This window comes from Scophthalmus maximus, chromosome 1 (assembly GCF_022379125.1).
Source record: "Scophthalmus maximus strain ysfricsl-2021 chromosome 1, ASM2237912v1, whole genome shotgun sequence".
In the NCBI taxonomy this organism is placed as follows: Eukaryota; Metazoa; Chordata; class Actinopteri; order Pleuronectiformes; family Scophthalmidae; genus Scophthalmus; species Scophthalmus maximus.
In genome coordinates, this window is record NC_061515.1 from 7,026,272 (window position 1) to 7,051,495 (window position 25,224).

General features: G+C 44.2%; 1 protein-coding gene across 4 annotated transcripts in view; it reads left to right on the forward strand.

The window, feature by feature from the left end:
* dnah5 (dynein, axonemal, heavy chain 5) overlaps positions 1-25,224 on the forward strand; it is a 90,077-nt gene that overhangs the window by 2,727 nt on the left and 62,126 nt on the right. For 2 of the 4 annotated variants that reach the window (XM_035629798.2, XM_047333257.1), the window contains exons 2-40: positions 5,064-5,198; positions 5,470-5,554; positions 5,786-5,976; positions 6,904-7,122; positions 7,369-7,506; positions 8,207-8,383; positions 8,524-8,637; positions 8,802-8,909; positions 9,415-9,537; positions 9,691-9,906; positions 10,346-10,372; positions 10,730-10,837; positions 10,981-11,066; positions 11,538-11,745; positions 11,879-11,992; positions 12,148-12,354; positions 12,501-12,581; positions 13,534-13,624; positions 13,909-14,054; positions 14,611-14,788; positions 14,992-15,234; positions 15,857-16,053; positions 16,192-16,285; positions 16,981-17,123; positions 17,339-17,415; positions 17,555-17,679; positions 17,878-18,113; positions 18,308-18,526; positions 18,726-18,788; positions 19,041-19,279; positions 20,169-20,316; positions 20,451-20,543; positions 20,931-21,130; positions 21,207-21,360; positions 21,870-22,033; positions 22,231-22,387; positions 22,660-22,872; positions 23,103-23,327; positions 24,283-24,455. In XM_035629798.2, the coding sequence (XP_035485691.2) occupies positions 5,064-5,198; positions 5,470-5,554; positions 5,786-5,976; positions 6,904-7,122; positions 7,369-7,506; positions 8,207-8,383; positions 8,524-8,637; positions 8,802-8,909; positions 9,415-9,537; positions 9,691-9,906; positions 10,346-10,372; positions 10,730-10,837; positions 10,981-11,066; positions 11,538-11,745; positions 11,879-11,992; positions 12,148-12,354; positions 12,501-12,581; positions 13,534-13,624; positions 13,909-14,054; positions 14,611-14,788; positions 14,992-15,234; positions 15,857-16,053; positions 16,192-16,285; positions 16,981-17,123; positions 17,339-17,415; positions 17,555-17,679; positions 17,878-18,113; positions 18,308-18,526; positions 18,726-18,788; positions 19,041-19,279; positions 20,169-20,316; positions 20,451-20,543; positions 20,931-21,130; positions 21,207-21,360; positions 21,870-22,033; positions 22,231-22,387; positions 22,660-22,872; positions 23,103-23,327; positions 24,283-24,455 (5,915 nt within the window). The remainder of the gene's footprint in view (positions 1-5,063; positions 5,199-5,469; positions 5,555-5,785; positions 5,977-6,903; positions 7,123-7,368; positions 7,507-8,206; positions 8,384-8,523; positions 8,638-8,801; positions 8,910-9,414; positions 9,538-9,690; positions 9,907-10,345; positions 10,373-10,729; positions 10,838-10,980; positions 11,067-11,537; positions 11,746-11,878; positions 11,993-12,147; positions 12,355-12,500; positions 12,582-13,533; positions 13,625-13,908; positions 14,055-14,610; positions 14,789-14,991; positions 15,235-15,856; positions 16,054-16,191; positions 16,286-16,980; positions 17,124-17,338; positions 17,416-17,554; positions 17,680-17,877; positions 18,114-18,307; positions 18,527-18,725; positions 18,789-19,040; positions 19,280-20,168; positions 20,317-20,450; positions 20,544-20,930; positions 21,131-21,206; positions 21,361-21,869; positions 22,034-22,230; positions 22,388-22,659; positions 22,873-23,102; positions 23,328-24,282; positions 24,456-25,224) is intronic. The other 2 variants (XM_035629800.2, XM_047333258.1) reach the window with 1 other exon arrangement.

Here is a 25,224-nt window from a genome sequence, read left to right on the forward strand (position 1 = left end):
GAGCCGCAGCTAATAATTATTTTCATTACAGTTCAATTAATTTCCTCTGATAATTCATTCACTCTATATAATGTCATAAAAAGAGAGCCCATGGTGGCATTTTCGTGCTTGTTGTGTCCCAAACCAAGTGGCGTTCAATGTTCACTGACAGACAGTAAAAAAATATCAAATTTACGAAGCTAGAACAGGCAAAGGGATTTGCATTTTTCCCTCAATAAACATCAATCAAACTAAATGCTGATTGGATACCAATTGTTTAAGCTCTCCTTCCCCCAAATCCACATGATCGAGTTAGATACATCGGTCTGTGCATATATACTGTGTTCATGTTAAATGTTCACAATAACTGTTAAAGATTAAGAAAGCATCACATCTTAACCTTTTTTGTTGTTGCTAAAACTTGTCTTTTTTTAAATCAATCTTTTTAATTTTGGCCACAATTAAACCTATTAGTGCAATTATGAAAGCTTATATAATACTTGGAATAATAAAATAAAAAAATGGCTGTGAAATGTCCTCATCATTTTTATTTATTTCTCTTTTTGGCTGGCATTTTTGTTATTGTTCAGATTGACGCCGTGTAGGAGAGACAGTGAAAGGGGTTGGAGAGTAGAGGAGAGACACGCAGTTAATGGGACTTGCTCAAGCCGCATGCACCCAAGAGTGCGCCTCGATCTGACTGTCGTGGCGCCAGAAACCATTATATTCCTACTCTGTAGCTGTCCTTTAAAGCCGTCGCCACGGCCACGTCATGAATGGTTTCAGCCAGTTGGCATACAATGGCGATGCAGGCGTCTGCATAACAGACGAGGTGTTTACGGCGAGAAACCTTTTTGTCCTTTACGAGTGGCACAAACATCTTGTTCGGCCCCATTTTCAAATTATTTCCAAACTGATACACGGCTTATTTTTTTCCCGTATGTTTTAGTTGAAGAGTCATGCCTGAAAATGTGGCCCGCTGATTGTTCTCATCCAATATGTTAACGAGCTTCCCACCCCCACACTGACCCCCCCCCCTGTCTCTCCGTCCCATCGTTGTAATAGACCTGTAAGGTGAGAGCGGGACCTTGATAATTACCTTGCCGACAGGTGGTCACCCAACACCGCATTATCTACTCAGCGGCCCCCCTTTTTAGGGGGCAACAAGCTCATAATTTCAGGGCAGTGACCTTTCTCCCATGGCAAATAAGGAGGCTGATTGCTCACGTACTGTAGCAAAGCCACTTGTTCTTGCCTTCTTTGTTGGATACTGTAGCTCTCCTAATGTCCCTCAATGCAAAGCCAACAATGAAGGTGGGATGACTTGAAGAGGAAGCGTCGGTGTGAAAGGCCGTCGTCGACGATGCGGCATTTTAAACCAGACTATCAAAACAAGGTAAGGTGACCCAAGAGTTCTGGAGTTACAGCTTGGCTTGTTGACTCGCTGCACTGGCCAAATGCAATTCATCATTAATGTGTCAGGATTCAGTAAACGGCCGTAAAATGTGTGTGTTTTTCCACAACAAGTGCGGCAGGAGAGCTCAAGAGGGCAAAAGCAAGTGCAGAAACCTGTGAAAATCAGATTTGTTTATGTGTGAGAGCCAGTATCTGAAAATGTTTTGGTGCGCTGCAGATTTTACAGACTTCACACAAGCAACAATAGCGACTGATTTAATCTGACAACTGGTTCTGTCTGGTTTATTTATTGGAGAAAGTTCCATTATTTTTCAGAAGCTAATACACAGGGATAGCATCAGAGCAGCTTTCTGCATGTGGTTGCTGCAGCTCTGAAAAACAAAAACACATCCATGAATTATAAATTTGACATGCAAGTAATGTTACTTCTGCCTTGAATATGTATAATAATAATTTCCCTGCTTATCATGGCATTTTGCTGATCCTGTCCTTGTCGTACTGTATCATCAAATGTCAGAAAAAAAAATGCAGGAGAGAAAGACTGCTGCACTGCATGACTGCTGCTGATCCAGATCTTAATTTAAAAAAAATGTGATCATTTAAAGTTCAGTTTAATCCAAAATATCAAATAAAACAAGCTGATGCAGGCCTGCTGCTGGGCTGCTCTGACCTCGAGGTACGACAGTTCTTCTGTAACTCGGTTTTCGAAGAGAAGTGTGAAATATACTCGCCTTATGACTATTATAATATCATTTGTAAAGTTGACTCTATAACTACGGATCTTTGAGGGGAGCTTAACCTCATTCATATGGTCTGTGTGATCAGGTGACATACAGTAAGTGAGACAGTGGGTGTCCCCCCCCCCCCCTGAAAACACTTACCTGCACTGTGTCATAGTGTGTTTTTACCTGCACATATAAGGACACTCACTCACAAATAACTGAATGATGGACCCCTCTGCCTGTGTTTGTCAACCTAATGGAACAGTTGACCACCGCGTGCGGTGAAAACTCCCACACCGTAGACCGGAAACGGGCCATTAAACATGAAACGCGCACAGCCCTCGGCTCAGCCGGCTCGGTGGTCACCGCTGACAACTCGATAGGGCCTGTTCCCTTCGAGGGCAAGAGGATACGGCCCCGCCTCTGCAACACGTAGGTGAGACGGTGGTAGCGGGTGACGGAGAGAAGATATAGGAGGGTACGAGTCTTGACAGGTGAGGAGCTGCGTCATGTCGCAGGTGCTCAGGAAGCAGCTCTGGAAAGAAACCGTTTCCAAGGTCATCCAGGTAAGGTTAATCACGCAGCACTGTTTTCGCCGTCGTCGTCGCCGCCGCCGTGGTGTCATGTGAGGGCTTTCTCCCGTTTCTTTCTCTCCATCCACATCATTCGCATGTATTACGATCATACCAAGCGGACGCTCTGAAGGAATCTTTCATTTACATTAGTGCGATTTGAAATGAAATGGCCGAAGTTAGACTTTTATGCGCAGCTACTGATCTAATTTTGACAGTGACTTTTTTTCAATTAATTTTTTTTTTACTATTCCCCAGAGGATGTAGATTAAAATGAACCAATAGAATCTGTTCATCTGATGTTTGACAGGACTCTGAACACTGTCTTTATATATATAAGATACACATTCGCGGCAAACTGTCCTGCTACACATCCCCCCCCCCCCCCCCCCCCTCGCAGCTGTCTCCTCTCGACTCAGCTTGTCTCAGGATGGGGCTTTGTTTGCCTTAGAAAACCGTTAATGTCGCATCTGCTGTAACATGGCTCTGTCAGTGCCGGCTCCTGTGCCTGTGTTACTGTAACAACCAAATGTGGATGTGTGTGGCCGCCTGTCACTGTGCCTGTTATTGCTGGATAGCGTGTCTCGTGTGTTCATGTCTTGCATTTTTCACTTTGACTTCGAATGCTGGTGTCCTGCACTGCATTGTGTCTGCGTTGCTGTTTGCCTCGGGGCTGGCGACTGAGTAGGCTGTTCACGCGATCCTGAAATAAAGGCAGGTAGAAGGTCTGACGTGGGTGGTCGCCTGGCAACCGTTGGCTTGGCACGCTTGTTTTTTTTTTGTTGTTGTTTATGGTTCGACCTGTGAAGCGGGCGTTTGACTCTGTATAATGTGCGCGGGTTTCTCCAGAGACGTGAAAACACGGTCGGTGGGATTCGTCGTCAGAGTTGCAGCGCTTTGTTCTGAACTTATTTGAAATACTTGAATTAATGTCTCCAGTGATGCAATGTGGGGTTTGGGCAAAGCATTAGAAATAATGTCTAGAATGCGAGTCTTTTGTCGTGTCTGGCTCGCTTATGCAAGATAAAAGAGCACATGCAGAGTATGGGAAAAAATATTCCACGTGTGAAGTGACTCAACTGTGCAATGAGAGTAAATTTGAGGCCTTTAATTTCGTTGTGCTTATGGAAAAAGTGCAGGGGCCTGCACTACGAAGCAAGTATTGCCGTCCCGATAACCTGGGTTAGGGTTAGGCCTGAGTTCTCATACACCACTATCTATCTACCAAGAATCAGTACCGTAACCACCCGGACTTGTCACCGCCTGTCCTTGTCTTATTTATGTATTTATTCATTTTTGTGAATTGTCCAAAGCAACCAATCCTAAACCTCAGTCTTTCTCTCCTCATCCTTTACGGGATTAAGTCAGTGGGATTAAAAAAAAAAAGTTTCAGTCGACAGGACAAGACGACGGCAGAACAAACACTTTTAAGGATAAAGCACAACATGACGGCAAAATCCCTCTTCTATGAAATCAAATAAATCCAGCTGTTATTGTCTCAACAGTCTGGAATATAAAAGCGCTCGCTCTCAATGTGCCCTATTCTTGGCGTTGCCAGTCACAGTCGAATGTTTCCTGCTTTGTTGTTTAAGAGAGCCGTTTCAAAGTGATGGGTTGGACCACGGTGACGTCAAAGCAAAAAAAAAAAAATAAAAATAGAACTATTCCTGTTCTTGCCTTGTTTAAATCCCAGACAGACAAAAAGGAAGGAGAATCTAAATGGCCCCTGCAGCTGGCAAACCGTGCAACACCAGGTCAATTTATTGGCTGACTCTGTTACTGTGTTACTAATCGACAGAACCTGGCAACCCATTGTTGTTGATTTTACTGTCCCGCCACGTCCTGCTGTAAACTGTCTGTGATGAGCAGAGACACGGAGGCTCTTCTCAAGTGTGTCGAGTAGAAAGGGTGAAACCGAGGATGAGCATTCAAAAATCTTGGAGGAATATTGTTCTTTTTACATATTCTTCCGCTTGTTCTTTTGAAAACTGTACATAACCGCGATGCTTTGAATGCGCTGTTCTTTAAGCGATGTCTGAGCCGAGGTGTAGAGCCACAGGGGAGCTTCAGGCGTCTGTCATTACCAAAAGCCTCATCACAGCATACCAAGTATGTGAAATGAGGTTTGATGGCTTTGTGTTCCCTTCGGGGACGTCATAGCTTAACCCGTCAGTTGCCTCTCATGGAAAAATTATATTATACGCATATTTAAAAAAAATGATATGGACTCAATTTTTTTTCTGAATTTCAATTTTCTTTATAAAGCATCGATTTCACCTCCCACATATTCAAAAGTAAATCAACATTTTTATTTAATTTAACTTGACAGAGCATCCTATAGTTAATTATACATACGTATTTATTTTTTTCTTAGCAAAAGTTGAAGGAGGAGCGTGAAGCCAAGCGGGCCCAGCTCGATGGAAGACATGACTACATCCTCAGTATCGTGGCTTCATGCCTGGGGCTGGAGAAGGCCGATGTGGAAGATGCCATACTGGAGGGAAATCAGGTACTTTTATACCCAGATTTCACAAAGAAATGTTTGTTAATTTATAGAAAAACACAGCAGCCTTAAAACCAAAACATATTTGTAAAACATATGAAAATACATATATTGGGGATTCAGAATTGGGCTTGAGTAATTTATTTGGGTTAATGATAATTATTTCATTTTAAAGTTCCGTCATGTTTGTACTGGGCGCAAAGTCTATAATAACTCCACAACGTGTCTCAGTTTGGGATACTGGTCGTGACGCGAGTTTTCTTTTCAACTTTCTCAGATCGACCGCATGGAGCAGTTCTTTGTGGTCGAGGGTCTTCCTCACCTCATGTTCTACTATCAGGACACTCAGCCTGCCGAAGCAGGTAAGGTGAAAATGAATCATATCAAAAATTGATAGTATCCGTGGGCTATTTCTGAATGACTATATGCGATTATCTTTCATGACAATCACTGCAGTGATGAAAATGATATGACGGCCACAGTCATTTGCAATTTCCTTCTAAGGCGCTATCTAGCTCACAGAGAGGAGTCAAAGGTGGATGTGATGATACCGTGTGTTGCGTCTTGTGTCCTCTTCCTCGCGTTTTGTGCAGCAGCAGCAGCAGCAGCAGCACCAGCTCCTGCGCCCCCCCAGCTCGGGGCCCAGCAGCAGCAGCAGCCTGGGTGCATCAAGAAGTTTAGTGTGTTTGTGACCGACGGGCGGGACGTGGCGCTGACGGGGTCGTGTGTCTTCTTCACCCGAGCCAACACTTCCAAGGCGATCACCTCTGAGAACGTGCACAGGGTGAGTCAGTTTTCTACCGTTTTTGAAAAGTTGATGGGGGATTTTGAACGAAGCGCCGCCGTTCAATTATTATGCACAAAAAGGCCAATTTTGACCATCGTTGCACCACTTTGCCCCTTGGGACATAAGACCAGGGATTCTCGTTAAAAAAAAAATGCAGAGGTTGAGGCAAGCATTCATTTCTTTAGGGTCCCTCAAAACATTTAAACAGATGCTCGTGATGGTATTTGTACAATAACTCTAATCATAAAAACAAACCAAAAAAAGGAATATGGAGATAATTTCAACCATTTAGTGATATTAAATGTTGCGCAAACAGACTGATTCTCTCTGTGAAAGGCAGGCAAATACTGTGAAATACAAAGAACATCTGATTCCCTGCACTTTGACAGTGAGAGTTCTCGTTGAGCCCATTTCGGTGATAAATGGCGTCTGTTCTTTTTCATCCAGACGTAGTCGGACCATAGGGGGTTCAACAACAGCACTCTGGTACCACAGGCAGCGCAGGCTATTGATTCTCGCTGATCACCTGCTGTCCGCAGCAAAAGCTGATCGCCACTACTGACAACAGGGCATGCGTGCTCCAATAGACTCGTAGCAAGAGAGGGAGGAAGGACGACTGTGGTGTGTGTATAATAAAAAAAGATAATAGTCGTGATGAATTTATTAATTCAAGAGCTGGTGTGAGAAATGTCATTTTACCTGTTGCTACAAGTGAGCATCAATGACGGGGGGGATGCAATTACACCGCAATGTCAAAAACAAGAGAGTCGCTCAAAGCTATAGATAACTGAGGGTTCATTTGTTACAGCAACATTTCATTAATGGGTTAATGACGGTGTATGAAATGGGTTCCTTAGTCCCAGTTGTTAGATTCAGCAAAATGTTGTATTGATTATGGATATGTGTGCTCTTTTCTCCTCCCAGGATGTGAATTTCAATATGTTGGACACAACACAAGTGGGTCTGTTGAAAAGTGTGGAGCAGCTGCTCTCCGACATCTTCATCCCCACACTGGCGAAGATGAACCACGGTTGGGGGGAGCTGGCCAGTCCTCAGGCCCGGGCTGTCAAGCAGGAGTTCATATCATCGTTGGAGAGCTTCGTGTCGGTTTTGGCTGGAGCCCAGGAGAGTCTGAAAGAACGGGTAGAAGGAATAAAACGGTTTAAGAATTCTGATCCTTCTTTTTAAATTTAGCTGCTATGAAATACGCAATGAAGAATTACTAAAGGTCATTTAAATGTAAACTGCCTGTTTTGACCTCAGTGTCTTCTATCTTAAATTTTTTTTTTCCCCACACACACACTTGTGAGCACACATAAACACATCCATAAAGCCAAAGGAATTATAGAAACGGCAGCCAAAATAAACCGTGTCATGGCTTGCCCCCAGGTCACCTTGAGAGAGTGCGACACGTTTGACCTGCGGGTGCTGACAGGCCCGTCGGACTACGTGGCAGCAGCCGGCAGCACGGAGACCACAGAGAAGATGGAGGCCTGCATGAAGGTCTGGATCAAACAGATAGAACAGGTGAGACGCGTTCCTTCACAGGTGAGAGGTTATCCTCAAATTCCCGTTAATCTTCGAACTCGCTGTCCGTCTCTACTCGTCTGTTGTTGTGCGGCGTCGACCTTCAGACAGATTTTGAAAGGGGACATCTGTCATCTGATCTTTCCTTGAAATGTCGTTGGCATGTGTTCCTTGGCAGGGCGCGCCGAAGGCACCACGACTCCAAGGGGAGACATTAATTGTTATATTGATATAAAACTAGACAGGCTGGAAATCCAAAGCAATAAAACATGAAGCGGGAGGTAGGGCTTGTTGATGACAAAAGACTTAACTTTTTCGATCAAATGCACCTAGGCCGTACTCCAGAAAGGATCTGATTTGTATATCAAAGCACGATCTTCTCAAAGTTAAAGAGGGGATAATAGAACTTATTACTTTGAAATGCTGGGGATTAAATGTGTCATTGTCGACAGACTCGATTTCTCATCAACAATTAAAACAAACTACAGGAGAACACTTTAAAAATAAAAGATAGCGGATCAGTGTCTCATGTGGTGCTGAGGGGTACATTTATCTAATTAGGTGTCAAATAAAATTGGCAAGAAGGGCATTTCATACATTTCTTAAAACACCTTGACGAGCCGCCCAATGAGGCCCATAGTTTAGGAGTTTCCCTTTCTTTTTGTGAAGTCTTCGTCTACGAAGTGTCTCTGTTCGACAGGTTCTAGCGGAGAGTGACCAGCTGAGAAAGGAGGCCGACGACCTCGGCCCCCGGGCTGAGCTGGACCACTGGAAGAGACGAATGTCCCGCTTCAACTACCTTCTGGATCAGCTCAAGAGCCCGGACGTCAAAGCCGTCCTGGGCGTGCTGCTGCTGGCCAAATCTAAACTCATAAAGGTCAGATATTGCTCGTCAGTCACTGCTTGGTTCTGACCGACGATCCCTTCGTCTCTGCTGCCTCACAGGGCAGTCCATTTTTCCCCAAATGCCCTCCGTCCGTCATGCCACGCTCTCATTTTTCTCTTTGTTCTGTGCAGTCGTGGCGGGAGCTGGACACCAGAATCACTGTTGCAGCCAATGAGGCCAAAGACAATGTCAAATACCTTTACAGCCTGGAGAAGTTTTGCGACCCCCTGTACAACAGCGACCCTGTAAGAAAAAAAAATACTCGAATCGCTCGAAAGGAGTCGACTGAATGAACAAGTCTCCGTTTTGAACTGTACTTAAATTGTGAAAATTGCATTTGCAAATTGCAATGACCCTGAAGTGCATGTTATCACACATATGCAGATGCCTAATTTCTGTTTCGCCCCAGGTATCGATGGTGGATGCTATCCCAGGTCTGATCAATGCCATCAGGATGATTCACAGTATTTCTCGCTACTACAACACCTCAGAGAAGATTACATCACTTTTCGTCAAGGTGGGGCTCATTACTATTCACCAAAATGCGACAATGATAAAGAAGATTATATTCCACCCAACAATGGGATTCAGCAGAGCTGTTTGCCCTCAGTCTGGATATTGTCTTCATTCGAACCCCCGGGATCTGTCATTTTCATGTTTTTTTATGGATGAATGAAATGAACCACACAAAAGTTCAATATTTTCTTGCCTATACCGAGGTCATTGTTTCATTGCGAAAAAACAAGGCTTTTGCACAAAAGGATCACGGACATTTCTATCACTGTCGTCCCGGTGTGGAAGTTACTGGGTCAATTTCAAAAGAGTAGATGGTGGACTGAATATTAAAAATCAGATTGTTGCATTGACCATTTTCTCCCCCTTGACCTTTTGACATTCTTGTTCATGAAATTATACGCTCTAATATTTATTCACCCTCGGTACATGTACAATCTCAGGTTGGTTTGGGTCCACAGAGAGTTCAAATGCATACTTTATTTCACCTTCCACGTCAATACCTCCAGGTGACGAACCAGATGATCACAGCGTGCAAGGCCTACATCACTAACAATGGCTCGAATTCAATATGGGACCAACCTGAGCAAGTTGTTGCAGACAAAATCAAAGCTTCCATCCACCTAAACCAGGTACCGGATACTATTCATTGATACAGTATGTTATTTGTAATCAAATGTATCTGTTTTCTAGTTTTTTTCTGGTCATGTTTCTTATCAAATGGGGTTCCGCTGCAGAATTGTGTGTAGTCATTTCTCCAAATGACGATGTGCCATGTCCTCCAGGAGTACCAGCGCTGTTTCCATAAAACCAAGGAGAAGCTGGAGCAGACTCCCTCCGAGAGACAGTTTGACTTCAGCGAGATGTACATTTTTGGGAAGTTTGACACGTTCCAGCGGCGACTCAGCAAGATCCTGGAAATGTTCCACACCATCGCCACCTACTCTGCTCTGCAGGACACCAAGATGGAAGGACTGGAGACCGTGGCCACCAGGTTTCAGGTGGGTACATTGTTAGATCAGGTTGTTAAGTCATTAATAAAGTCATGTGAATGTATTTCTTCTGCTTAGGAGTTTTGTTTTCATTGAATAATGACATTTCTTAAATAAATTGGATTTATGGATAGATGGATTTAGATGATTAGGAAGAAATGGTTCCGGAAGGCACTTTTATTTACGAGATATTTTAGACATTGATTAAAAAAAAATGTCTCAGGAGAGTGAAAAAGTGAGATTGACTTGGTAAACAAAAAGTTCAAGGCTGTACTTCAGCGTGAAAATGCCAGAAGCAGCTACTTATGTTTACCTACTCGGATTGCGCTGCCCCGTGTCATAACGCTCGAATTCTCGAACTGCATCACCTGGTCTAAGTTCACATGTTTTTCCCTTGAGAGTATATTGATGAGCTATCTTGTTTGTTTTTCCCTCCTTGGATGTGCAGACTGCCGACATGCAGGGAAAGTGGGAGGTAATGTCTGACCGCTGTCCACCACTTTTAGCAATGCATGCGGTGGTAAAATTCACACACATGATATTTTACCACATCACTTAATACCAATTAGAAAGTACTAACGGCATAGATTGTTGTTCACATTAGTTCAGCCATTGTTTCGTGCTGTTCACTTATTTTACCCAGCAAATATTTCCAAGCAAATGTTTTTCTCATTTCATAGCCCAAGTAACCAAACAGAACTTCATTATGGTTTAAGATTCTGTTGCATTTCCACCATTATTATGTGCCATGTTTCTCCTTTGCGATTATAAAACCTTGACAAACTCCCATGTGACCGTATCCGTGCTTGTGTTTTTTTTGTGGGTGTGCTAGTCTATTGTGCTGAACATGAAGAAAAAACATTACAGTTTCCTAGACCAGAGAAGACCGGAGTTTGAGGTTGACTATGAGGAATTCTGCAAAAACACGTCTGTGCTCCATGTAAGTAAAAAAAAGAAATGCATGTTCTTGTTTCCTCTATGTGGTACAGTAAAATGAAATGGATATCAGACATCATGTAAATGAAAACACCTTTGCCCTGTCTCATCATTTTCCAAATGTTTTTGTTGTTTTTCTTCCTCCAGAATCAGCTGAGGAGTTTCATGGACAGCACCTTCGACAAAATCCAGAATACAGAAAGAGCTCTGAATGTGCTGAAGACCTTTCAAAGGTAACCAACTCTTTAGCACTGTTTGCCACGCATATTCACACAAACGGCTTATTTTTCAGCCTGGTCCTCGGCAAAGAAACCTGCTGATTCTCTCTCCAACCTGTTAATCAGTGACAGTGGATAGGGATTTCTCACTGTGGACAATTTGACTCATTAAATGCGGCTGTAACTAATAACAGTGCCGAGTTCCAGTAGGGTTTTTTTTTTTCCAGTGCCATGGTCCTTAATTGTACGTACAGGCTCAATGACATTATTCATGGCACATCTTAAGGGGACACTGCCAGTGTTGATGTAATTAGTTGTGGCGAGTGAAAAAGACGTGCCCAGGAGAAAAGGTCTTTCCAAGTTACTGGAATAAACCTTGACCTTGAAAAAAAGATTGTAATCACTGAAATACCATATTACAGTTTACTCTATCAACCCTAATTCTGACAAACTGCTTGTATTTTTAAACTGACGAAAAAAACCCAGACTGGGCATCCCAGACCTTGGCATTGACGAGAGGTACCAGCGCATTCTGCAGAACTATGGCCGGGACATTGAAATGGTCTCGCGTATCTACGTGAAGCAGAAACTGGACCCCCCCATCGGCCGGGACCTGCCCCCGGTGGCGGGCCGGATCATGTGGGCTCGGCATCTGTACAGCAGGATCCAGGGCCCCATGGATCTTTTTCAACAGGTGATACTGACTTTCTGCCTCCCTGCGACGAAAGTCGGCTGGGCCTAGGTGTTATTACTGTTGGGTCTACAGTGCTATTGTCGAGGCGTTTTATTTTCTTATATTATGTGGTAACATTTTCATTCTCGTGTAGCATCCCGGAGTTCTTTCGACACCGGAGGCGAAGAGGATCATCAGGAACTTTAACAGGGTCGCAAGGGTCCTTTTGGAGTTTGAGATACTCTACCATCAGAACTGGATGGAAAAGGTAAACATAACGGGGACTGGGCAAAGAACCAACACGACCAAATGACACCTTTTATTTGCAGTCATTTTATCTCTCCCTTCCCCCTCTCCCTCCTCACCTTTTCTCACAACCCTCACCAAATGACCCGGACACCCTTGACACACCCGCCTGCCCAGATGGAGCATGCCCGCGCGGGCCTCCAGGCCTCTCTGCTAGTCAGATCGCCAGAGACGGGGGAGCTGTTTGTCAACTTTGACCCGGAGATTCGGACGCAGATCAGAGAGACGAACTGCATGACCAGGATGAATCTGGAGATCCCGCCCTTCGCTGCTCTGCTGCAGCAGAAGCAGGACACGCTGAAAAAGAACAACAACAAATTGCAGGTGGATGTTGCACAGAGTCGTACACGTCTGCAAATACATTTCAAGTCTGTCATTTATATTGTACCTATAGTATTCTCCACCAAGCAGTTCTTTTCAACACTGTTGTGAGCGAACACACAAGCTGAATCAGTGTCTCCCCCCTGCAGTTGATGTTGAGTGAGAACGCCAGAGTGCGGGCTAAGATTCAGAGTGCTTTTGAACATCTGGCCATGCCGCACGTAGCCAAGGTAAGGTGCTGTGATGATACCATTCCTGTTTTTTGTAAAGCTAACATCCCATGTTACTTGTTACTTATTTAATTTCTGATTTTTTTTACCAAAACACAAGCAAATTAAAGACAAATCGTCATCCAACACATGCGCTGCAAATGCACATGACACAATCCGATAGCGAAATGCGAAGCGAATGCAACACGACCAAATAGGAAAAGGTGCCGCAAGTAACACAGACAACAAGGGAACCAGACGTTAGTAATTGTATTAAACAACAAGCATGCACGGACTCATCCATGCGAGTATGTGCCAGCCGGTTTCATTACTTTTTAATTTCTGCGCCACTCGCAGTGCGTTATTTTCTTGTGTGTATTTGCGGAGCACGTGTTGTCATACAACCAAAAAATTGGTTGTTTTTTATTTTGCATTTGTTTCATCCACGTTCATGTGTTTGGTCTGGCGTTGTGCTGAGCTCTCAGGATCACCACGGACCCCCCCAGAAGAATTATTATTTTTTCTTACCATCGGTCATCGGGACTGTGTTTGGAGCATAGGTGTGTTTAATTGTCAGCCCCAGGCGTTGATAGCGGCCCCCGGCTCCTGTCTGGTTAATCTATAGATCTGAACAGATGCACCCCAAGTATTTACCTTTTGCTGTCACCGGATTTAATCATTTTCGTTTTTAGGGTGACTAATTTTTACATGCTGACTAATGTGTTGCCTTTAACACCGGTAAGACATTTCACTGTGGAAAATACAGAATAATGAGGCCGGCGTCGCCCACAGTGTTGACTATGACGCTGCGGATTAATCCCGTTTGCAAAAACGGATCCCGTCTACATGATATGATACGAATGCGAACTTGGCAATATTGGTCAAATAAAAACGTCCGAGATTATTACGTGACACTCGAATCTATGACGTGAGACTGTTCAAAGAGCACCGTCATACATCTTTGACTCTGCAGGTGGATGAGGCCATACAACCAGGCTTGACCTCCATCAACTGGACATCTCTGAACATAGACAAGTACCTCAGCCACATTGATAAGACTTTGGGTGAGAAAAAAAATCCTGCAGATCCTGTAAAATCTCTATAAATACATTCATGTGTACCTGCTGTGTGTGTTCTCATACGTACATGCTGCCCCCGTCTACACGACACACTTTTTTGCACTGACCTCTTTCTTCCTTTCTTAATTTCTCACTTTGCAAATTTGCTCCCTCCTCCACCTGCCGCTCTCTCCTTCCCTCCCTCCCGCCAGCGCTTGATATCGTCCTTCCCCTCCCCCTCTGCCAGGCTGCGTCCCACTCTAATCATTCCCGTTGTCCCGTGTCCCCAGTTGACCTGGAGCTGTTAATGGACAGGGTGAATGATCTGGTGGAGTTCAGGATAGATGCGGTACTTCAGGAGATGAGCTGCTCCGCACTCTGTGTTCTACCAGAGGATGAGCCGGTCACCTGTGAGGAGTTTGTCCAGACCACCAGGGTAAATAAAATAACAGTATTAGGCTGAAGTCGTATGTTTAACTAAGCCTATACCTTCCAAGTTGTGCCACCCCCATTCTTATTGCTGTAATTTGAAAGATGCAATTATTACAAAAACCTATGCGAAGGGGCAGTAACAATATTTATTCTTCAAAGGCATTAATCTAATGGTTAATTAGATTGCTGACTACATGATTTATTATGTATCAATGTGATAGCTGCTAAGTTATCAAAACAAAGCTGGTATCTAGATTATACTCTCACTGAAGTAAAAAGCAGACCCAGCCCCAATGCCACGGGACGTCAATTACTGTGTAGACATCACTGACACTAATTGAACCTGACACGATTCTATGTTTTTGCCCAGGTCTCGTAAATGTAGTTATTTTTATGCAGTGAGATATATGCCCTTTCTGTTCAGAAAAAAAAAAGGATCTGTACAATATGTTGTTGTTGTTGAAGTGGCCCTGGGAAAACCCTCCAAGCTGCAGAGCACTGGTCTGTATCTGGGATATATATATATAATTAATATGTCTTCTGTACATATGTGTGTATAGGACCTGTGCATTAGACAAGCCCAGAAACTCCACACTAAGAGCTCACTGGTGGAGGAGGCTGCTAATGAGCTCATCAACATGCTGCTGGAGTTTGACCACAATCAAAGAGAGGAAGTGGAAAAGGTTGAGCAAGAACGCTGCACCGAGGGCAAGGCCGCGGACCACATGGACAGTGAAGGTACACACTAACATCCTTTTGAGATCTGATGGAATATGATATGAGGAGGTGCAATGGAACATACCAGAAGACAGACTCATGTCAAAGGATGGTATAGAAAAATCACAACCAGTAGGCTTGGGGTTAGTTCCTCATTAGTCAAACAGGAACTGTAGAAAAATGCATTCATGTTTCCGGTAAACGTGTCCCCTCCTTCGTCCCAGGTGAAGACGAGGGTCGTCTCTTCTCCAGGAACACTCTGCTCGCTCCTGCCAGTGTCGGCCCCTCCTCCCCCTCGATGAGGAGGAAGAAGAAGAGGGATCTGATGGAAGTGATGGAGGAAGAGGCCCAGGAGCTGCTCTCCTACTTCAACCACCGCAACGTGGACGCCTTGCTCAGACTGACACGCAACACCCTGGAGATGCTCCGCAAGCGCATCCACGCCTCCTCGCTCGTGCATTTCTTGGGTGGGTGTTGCGTAACCGCTTCGTTGGACACCAGCGCTTGTCCTAGTTTGTTTGCCTTTTCATCAAATTGTAAACCTTGACTCATCAAGGGATGTACTCTGGGAAGACACAAAAGTGGGAAATAATTAAGTAGTGGTACAGTATGTTTTGTTCCTATCGTAACAAAATTGCTTTGCACATCCTGAATTGTGGACACAGTGTCAGCAGTACAATTTCAATTCTAAAGATGGCTGTTTTTACACAATTTTTTCCCATCATTTATGGTTTATTTTGATGGGGACAGAAACAATATACATAGACAAACTAAAATATCTGCAAGTATCATGCGTTTATTGTAGATTCTAACTTCTCACCGTCCCTATGGGCTTTTATGAAACTATAAGATCACACAGAGATAAAAGATAGAGAGATAAAACAGAGGAATAAAAAGGTAAGACAAATACAATGTACAATAGAGCACACATAGAAATGTTTGACCACTTACTTCATATCAGTTGTATCAGGCACTGTATATTCCAGCCTGCGGGGTTGATGTTTGCCTTTCCTGTCTACTTGGCCCATCGAACGTCCGTCTTAGAGTCACATCATATTGTATCAGAGCCACTCCACTTTCCCCCTGTAGCTGAGAGTGAGACGCCCAGTCGTGGAAAAAGCGGCGGTCAGCAGGCAATCTTCAGAGTCAACGTGACCCTCTCCATTCCTAACGTCGCCATGGTCCCAGCCCTGGAGGAGGTCCAGCAGGCTTTAAACCGCGCTGTGGAGTGCGTGGTCAGTGTCGGCAAAGGAGTCGGCCAGTGGAGCAAACAAAGGATCTCCAAGGTGGGTTGGGTGATGGGTTTATTCTCATAATTATTCTCATAATTGAAACTAATTAATGATCATTTGATTCTTCCGGACTGATTCATTGTCCTGAGATGTTTCCTGACGTCCCCCCCCCCCCCCCCCCCCCCTTTGCAGAGACAAATGAACGAAAGACGGATGGCGGCCCTCAAACAAGACAGTTCTGAGAGTGAATCAGAGGACGGGGCGACAACATACAGGAGCCTGGCTGGTAGGAGGGGATATGAAACTTCGCCTAACGCCGCCTCAGCAGTTTAATAACTCAACAGTGTTTATTTCGACGCGGGACTGATTTATCCACATTGTTTCCGACAAGCAGACCAGAGCGCAGATCATTACTCACTGCGCCACACTCACTTGATAATCAGATCTCCTTATTTCACAGCTCAGCAGAGCAAGGCCACATCCGATGCGGGGCTGACAGTCGTGCAGATGAGAGTGACACCAGTATGTCAGCGTCTCTGGAAGGGACATATTTAAACGAGAGACCTTTGCATATCACCCACACAGAGCGACTCTTTCAGTCAGATTCCACAAAAGCTCACATGGAGCTAATGTAGCGAAACTCTGCTGTGATAATAGCGGATCCCGGGGGGATGGATTTGCTGAAAGGAAAACAAGATTTGAGTTAAAAAGTTGAAGATGAACATGTTCTAAAGATTCAGTTTGGAACCAATGGTTACAAAAACACAAAAAAGTGATTTTATATTTGAATAATAATTTCCCTATAGCTACAGGACTCAAACTCCATTGTAAATACTTGTTAGAAGACTCTGACTATCTCAATAATCCTTTGTTAAAATGTGATGATAAAGCCAGCTAAACTGTTTCAATGATTAGATGCATCCTGTCCCGTCGATGTGCATTTTACTAAAGCATAGATTCTGTCCTCCAAACCCCGTCTAGACGGCAGCACCTCGGACATTTCGGCATCTGTGATCCAGGCCATCCCGTTCCAAGCCCGGAACTACTACAAGTGTGTGTCTGAGAACAAGGAGATCGTCAAACTGGTGTCTGTTCTCGGTTCCTCCATCAGCTACACCCGAAAGGTACATGCTCTTTAATTTCAAGGAGAGGATTCCATCAATGCATACGATGTGTAGAATTGGACAAACCTGTAAGACATCAACTGTAATTTCAAGGATCTGTATTTCAATCTCCATGACCGCCCATTAAATGGAAATGACCTTGTCATTTTATCCCCAAAAGATCATTGTTTATGGCTGCCATATCCTTCATAACTCCTGCTTATGTTAACGTACAGGAAGTGATGACTGCTCTCGACCGCTTTAGCCGTTACCATCACATCTGGAGAGAGGACCGTGAAGACGCCATGCGGAAGTAATGATAGACTTAATGACAGACGATCGTATGTGACTGTGATCGCCTTTCAATGCATCGAGTTACTTCCACTGAAAACAACACAAACCATCGTGACGATACCTTTCCGATTCGCTTTTTTTGTTGTTGTTCTTAACAGATTCCTCCAGCGCAGTCCCTTGCTTTCTGAGTTTGAGAGCCAGATTATTTTCTACCGAGACCTGGAGCTGGAGATAAACTCGGAACCAGAGTTCATTACAGTAGGAGCTTTGGCTCTATTCACAGGTGAGGCTCAGTTGCAGCTCTTTGCTGTGACTTGCTGTCTTTGGTACCTGTAACATCACACTACTTCCGTTAAACACATAAAACCCTTTCAATTCCTTCTGTAATGATGAGGAAGAAACACAAACAAAGATAAAATTGACGCTGGCAGTCAATCTATTGCTGATCGCCGCAGGCTCACATCTATGTATTTTGTACCAGCCGACCTGAAGATGTCCCTCACTGCTGAAACCAAGAGCTGGATGGTGGACTACGGGCTGTACTGTAACAGGAAATATCGCTCGGAGATGGAGCAGATCTTCGCTTTCGTAGATGAGGCGGGGAAGAAACTGAACCGACAGATCAGAGACCTGGATGACATCCGCATCGCCATGGCAGCACTCAAGGAGATCAGAGAGCAGCACATATCTATTGATTTCCAAGTTGCACCCATAGAGGTAAAGCACAGTAGTATGTCCTTCAGACAGCATGGTAGTCGCTGGGGCATTCAGGTTGAGTCACGTAGCAGAAGCTCAGTGGAAGTACAGAAGACGTCAAACTGTTCTTCTTGTACATGTTTAGTTGCTTGTATGTTTTGTAGCTGCCGGCTAGAAGATGTCGCATCTTTTTCTTCCGCCCCCCTTCCTCACAGGAGTCTTACGCCATGCTTCATAAATACGATCTGTCAGTGGCAAAGGAAGAGGCTGATAAGGTGGATACGCTGCGGTACACCTGGGAGAAGCTGCTGTCCCGGAACACGGAGGTGCAGAACGAGCTGGTGGCCCTGCAGCCGAACTTCAGGGGAGAGCTGGTCAGCAACGTGGCGACCTTCCTGGAAGACTGTCAACACTTTTACCAGGATTATGACAAGGTAAAGGGGAAACGGAGGCGAGGGAAAATGCAAGACACAAGTGCACAATGTCTGCACGCTCGGGCCCAGACAGCCTACAGTGTTGTGCTGATTCCCCCATCGAGCTATTTATTTTTAATTACAGCACATAATTACTGTGGCTTGATTAAGACTTTGTTCAGTAACAGCTGACAAATATTACTGATCCTCTCTGCTACAGGATGGCCCCATGGTGGTGGGCCTTGCTCCTCAGGACGCCAGCGATAGACTCATCATGTTCCAGGTTTGTTACAGACAATCTGAGTTGGGAATTAATTACTCAGCTATTTAGTCTGTCAATCAGTTAGCGTGTTCCTGATGTGGGTCTGACAATCGATCTGGTCACCGACAAAGCCGAATGGATTTTCCTTCGAATGTACAATGGCTGAAAAACGTATCTTCCGAAATAGATTATTTAACATGACTGTAATTGTTAGCACTTTCATTCTGATCTTTAACTGATTTGGGATATTCCGTCGCCATTCTTTTTCTCCAGAATCGATTCGACAACCTATTCAGGAAGTACATCACTTACACAGGTGGAGAGGAGCTGTTTGGACTCCCTGCTACCCAGCATCCTCAGCTGTTGGAGATCAGGAAGCAGCTCGCTCTGCTGCAGAAGCTCTACGGCCTTTACAGCAATGTCATCGAAACAGTCAACGGCTACTATGATATCCTCTGGGCTGACATCCACATTGAAAAGATCAATTATGAGCTGCTGGACTTTCAGACGAGGTGAGTTCATTTTCGCGTGACTTTAATTTCAAGTGAATTAAACTGATGCCACTCTTCTGCTGACCTGATTTAAAAGTGAACTTCTACTAAACCTGAAACAAATAAGACTGAACAGAACTCTACTGAGGAGGTAGATTTATTGATTGAACTGAAAAAGAGGCTACTGCACACAGTAATCGGGGCATCGTGTTCCCAAAGAAAGTGGGTGACCATCACCTTTGAAGATCTTATAAAGAAAACTAACATCAGAGCGCATGAAAATGAAACACAAATGAAATCATTGAACTGTCTGTCCTTCTTCTCATCAACACTCAGCATCACCCATTTCCTGGCCTGATTTTTTTTTTAAAAAGGAAAAAAAAAGGAAAGAAAATCCTCCCTGGTGGGTTTTCATTAAGCAATGCATGAATGCTCCAAAAGATTTCAATTTCATCCTCCCCATTCACGTTCCCTTTTGCACGCTGTCCTCCACAAGGACTGATTCGTTCTGCACATGAACGCGAAAGGGTTCTGAAAAACATAAGTTGAAGCTTTTCATCTTGTGGAAAATAGTTTTTTTGTTTTTTTTTATATACCTCCACTTTTGTGTTCCCCTGACATTGTGAAACTAGTTGAGGGTTGTATGATGTAATGATGTATGATGTATGAACAGATGTAATGTTGTTGAGTTGGAAGAAGACAGGGCAGCTCCATCCTCTAGCAGACATGCTGTCTGTCGGTTTTAGAAGTGTCACTTTGGGCCGGGGTACACTGTGCAACTGTTCAGCGTTGCTGGTGCGTGTGTGTCTGAAAAAGGATGCATATGTACACATCTGGCATTTATGACCTTCTGTGTTTAATGTAGACTTGATCTCCTTATGTGGACTGTCGTGTCCTCTCCAACTTCCAGGTGTCGCAAGCTGCCCCGTGCTCTGAAGGAGTGGCAGGCCTTTTTGGACCTGAAGAAGACCATTGATGAATTCAGTGAGTGCTGCCCCCTGCTGGAACTCATGACCAACAAGGCAATGATGACGCGCCACTGGAAGAGAATTACTGAGGTCAGATACGCAAGGTGTTTTAATTGAAGAGAGTGGATATTACATTGTTATAACTACTGTAATCCCACTGTAATTCTAATAGGTGACATAATGTCCTTACTTTGACCAATGAATCTATGTGGTGTTGTGACCAGGTGACTGGGCATACCTTTGAGGTGGAAACTGACACATTCAAGCTACGCAACATTATGGAGGCTCCCCTGCTCAAGTATAAAGAGGAGATTGAGGTAAGAATGAATGGTTGGCTACTTATACAGGCCCAAATAGATATGAAAATAAATGATTCATAAAATTATAACTTTTTTTGCATGGCATTGACATGAATTGGGCAAAAGTTGTTAAATGCAGACAAGGTTGATACCTGTTCATAAAAATATTGTCATACGTTTGGATCTGTGATATATAGATATCCCATTCGATGTTGATTCAAATGTAGATTATATTACAATGTTTTTTGGGATATTTCTAAGCATTTCTTTCAGTTCTTGTTGTTTTACATGGATGCTATATTGTGCTAAAGCCCTGGCCGGCCAGTGAAAATGTCTGTTTGTAGTTATTTCTGCCACTATCGCCGGTATTGCGAATGTTGTAATCTGTGCGTTTTTCTCATGCAGGATATCTGTATCAGTGCAGTGAAAGAGCGGGATATCGAGCAGAAGCTGAAACAGGTGATTGCCGAGTGGGACAACAAGACGTTGACATTTGCCAACTTCAAGACGCGCGGCGAGCTGCTACTGAGAGGAGACAGCACATCGGAGATCATTGCCAGCATGGAGGACAGCCTGATGATTCTGGGGTCTCTTATGAGCAACAGGTATGACCGGCGTTGAGTCTCACCATCTGCAGTGTCTTCTTGACGACTTCGTGTACTCACGTTACTCATTTCCCAGGTACAACACCCCATTTCGAGCGCAGATTCAGAAGTGGGTTCAGAATCTCTCCAACACCACTGATATCATCGAAAACTGGATGACCGTTCAGAACCTCTGGATCTACCTGGAGGCGGTGTTTGTGGGCGGAGACATCGCCAAGCAGCTGCCCAAGGTAGATTACATCTCAGTTTGGTTCTCTATTGTAGTCACTCATCCAGATGTGTGACTTAAAATGACATCAGACTCAAACTCCCCTTTAAAACTAGATTCAAAAGTTTAGATTAACATATTTGTCATTAGATGATTGGTTTATACGGAACGCGGTTAAAACTACCTGACTTATAATATTGATTTCATTGTTTTAGTGCTGCAAATAAAGTCCTTGAGGCATTACTGTCCTATGTCTTTTTTTCAGGTAAGATAACATAAGATAATCCTTTATTGATCCCAATGGGGAAATCCGGGTATTGTGACCACCCAGAGACAGAATGAGTACATAGAATAAGAATAATATAAAATCCAATAAAATCAACTCTGTTATTCACAACGTATTGTACAAAACAAATCACCAATGATTCATTGTTGTGTTTAAAAAAAAAAAAACCCAACCAAGCCAATTTGTTTTTCTCAATGCAACTTGAGCAAAAATGAAATAATGCAACTCAAATTGAAACGTTTTAGGAAGCAAAGCGTTTCTCTAACATCGACAAATCGTGGGTGAAGATCATGATGCGGGCCCACGAGATGCCCAATGTGGTACAGTCGTGTGTGGGAGATGAGACCATGGGGCAGCTGCTGCCTCACCTCCTTGAACAACTGGAGATCTGCCAGAAGTCACTTACAGGGCGAGTACAGCGGCCACTGACTCACATGTCAAAACAATGTGAAGATTTGAAATGTGAATAGTGCAAACATGAATAATAAAGGAGAGGAAAGATTCCTTTTGTTTTACAATTGGGCTGCCAGCAGTTTTCAACCATAAGCCGGTTTGAGAAAAACGATTGTGACATTTTTTTCTGTTTTTCATCTCGCTGTCAAACAGCTATTTGGAAAAGAAGCGGCTGATGTTCCCTCGTTTCTTCTTCGTCTCCGACCCCGCACTGCTGGAGATCCTGGGCCAGGCCTCTGACTCCCACACCATCCAGGCCCACCTCCTCAACGTCTTCGACAACATCAAATGCGTCCAATTCCATGACAAGGTGAATTTGTTTTCACGGCGCCGTTTCATCGTTCATATTACTCATTTTGCCTTTTGACAGGTCAGTGTCACAGAACAATGGCCCCTTTCAAACCCTGACGCTGAAACGTCTGGAAAAACAAAAAAAAACTATTGCAGCTGAGAGGATAAATCGCTAGAGCAAACAATGGAATTGGCTAATCACAATGGTGCAGAAAAAAAAATCCATACATATTTCATCACATTATGTCCTTTCATTAAATCCGTTCGATCAAACACGTCGTCTTTTGGCAGATATACGACCGTATTCTGGCGGTCTCATCACGGGAGGGGGAGACCGTGGAACTGGAGCGGCCTGTCACGGCAGAGGGGAACGTGGAGGTTTGGCTCAGTGCTCTGCTGAAGGAATCCCAGAGGTCTTTGCACTTGGTGATCCGGCAGGCCGCGCTGACCATCCAAGACTCCGGCTTCCAGCTCATCGACTTCCTGAACTCGTTTCCCGCTCAGGTACTGTACGACGCCTTTTGATTTCCGAGGAGCCAACATGATGAGTTTGGCAAATTAACTTTCCGAGACCGTTTGTGGTCCTTGATTAATTTCCCGTCTCCTCAGCTCTGATTTTGCATTCAACAAAGCACAATACAGTTTTCTATGGATTGATCATCAAAGCAGCGATGACAGTCCAAAGCTCCTCGATCATCGCGTAATGATGTGCTCATCGGATGCTCTCGGTACAGGTGGGCTTGCTCGGGATTCAGATGATATGGACGAGGGACTCTGAAGAGGCTCTGACCAACGCACGGTACGATCGCCGCATCATGGCCAAAACCAACCAGCTCTTCCTGGACCTGCTCAACACACTGATTGACATGACGACCAAAGACCTGGGGGCTGTGGAGAGGACCAAGTACGAGACCCTCATCACCATCCATGTCCACCAGAGGGACATATTTGATGACCTGGTGCGTATGACGTTAATAATTTAGTAGTGCATTTCTATGAAAGTACGTTGGAACACACAAAAAAGCCCTATATCATTTTCAGTTTATGATTATAATCAGTCCCCTGCTCAACACAGTGCTCCTTCTGTTGTACGAAATACTTTGATATTCAGACACCTCAGGGTCAGGATACAAAAAAGGTGTTTTCTGCAGAAAGTCAATTCCATCTGGCAGAAGTCTTTTTCAATAGCAGCCAAGTGATATTTAGACCTTGAGGAAGGGGGCTGTTTTTGAAGTCTCCCCTCCAGGCACAGTGAATTACCTCGCTGGTCTCCAAGGTGAATAGAACAGGTGTAAAGAATCTTTATTTGGACATGTTTTTATCAGTATTATTTAATACCGTCGATGCCATTTGAATTTTTTTCTCTTCTTTTCCACACATTTTGCACCTAACCTGCCCATTTTTCCCCAAAACTTTTTTTGCTATCCTTTTCACCTCCGTTGTAATGTCTCCTGTTGCCCCTCTCTTCTATACCATCCTCCTTTCTCTCTTTACTAATGTTTCTAACCAACATCTTCTTTATTCTTCCACCTGTTTTCATTGCACTTCATCTTTTCATTTAACCAATCTCCTTGATTTCCCTCTTTCCGGCCATTCTTCTTCCCCCTCCTTTGCCTTCCTTACACCTCATATTTATTTTATATATACATATTTGTCACCTCTCACCTCTTCCGTCTTTCATCCTCCCCTTACCTGCCTCTGAAATTCTCTCTACTGCCGACCCCCCCCACCCCATCATCTCCATTCATCTCCATTCATCTCCTGAATGGTGCCCTTCAATTTCCTATTGTTCATTCGCCATCTTCTCTCTCCCCTTTCTCTTCATCCTATTACCATCATCGTTTTTCTCTCTCCTTCTGTCTCCCTCCTCTTCGTCCCTCCTCCTCCCCCACCCTCACCCGTTCTCCCCCACAGTGCCGACTGCATGTCAAGAGCCCCAACGACTTTGAGTGGCTGAAGCAGTGTCGTTTCTACTTCAACGAGGACTCCGACAAGATGATCATCAACATCACAGATGTGGGCTTTGTCTACCAGAATGAATTCTTGGGCTGCACCGAAAGGCTTGTCATTACACCGTTGACTGACAGGTAGAGAGGGTCATACATGAGGAAACACACACACACACACACATTTTCATGCAAATCCATCCATAATGGTTGGGGTAATCCTGCTAACAAACAAGCAAAGAGACAGACAGACAGACAGGCAGACAGACCAATTACAAGAATACTAACCAACATTTGTCAATCAGCTTCTGTTGCACAGTTTGAAGAAGGAAAACACGACAATTTTTTTCTTTTGTTACTTAGTCAACAATTCTCTTAAAGACTTATTAAGAGATATTGTGTGTGCTGCACTTCACACAAAGAAGCTACTCAGGATGAGTGACAGGGACTCATTGACATGCTCTTTGTCATAAAGGCAGGCAACACCACACAGTAGAGTTCCTCATGGATCAGAAGGAACGCGGGTAAGCGTTCGCAGCAGCAGCAAAAATATTTCATGAAACCGCTCGAGATTCCTGCTGGTTCTGTCTGTAAAAATGCGTGGAAACTGTCACTCCAGCATCAATTCAAATTCAGTGGTCACGGCTCCTACGGTTGACTAATGGCGGGGACACGGCGAGCAGAGGGAGCGGGGAGAGAGCCGTGGATTTGGGGAGAGAGAGAATAAGTACGGAGGAGCAGGCACTTGCGCAGTGGTCATCGCCTCCGTCACCGACAGAAGATTTGACTGACCGCAAGAGGGAAAGAGAATCAGAGGAGGGGAGGCGGACATCCAGCCAACATCTATTGTCAGACATACACACACAGAAGGAAATATGATAAAAGACAGTTTGTAAAAAGATGAGGCAGG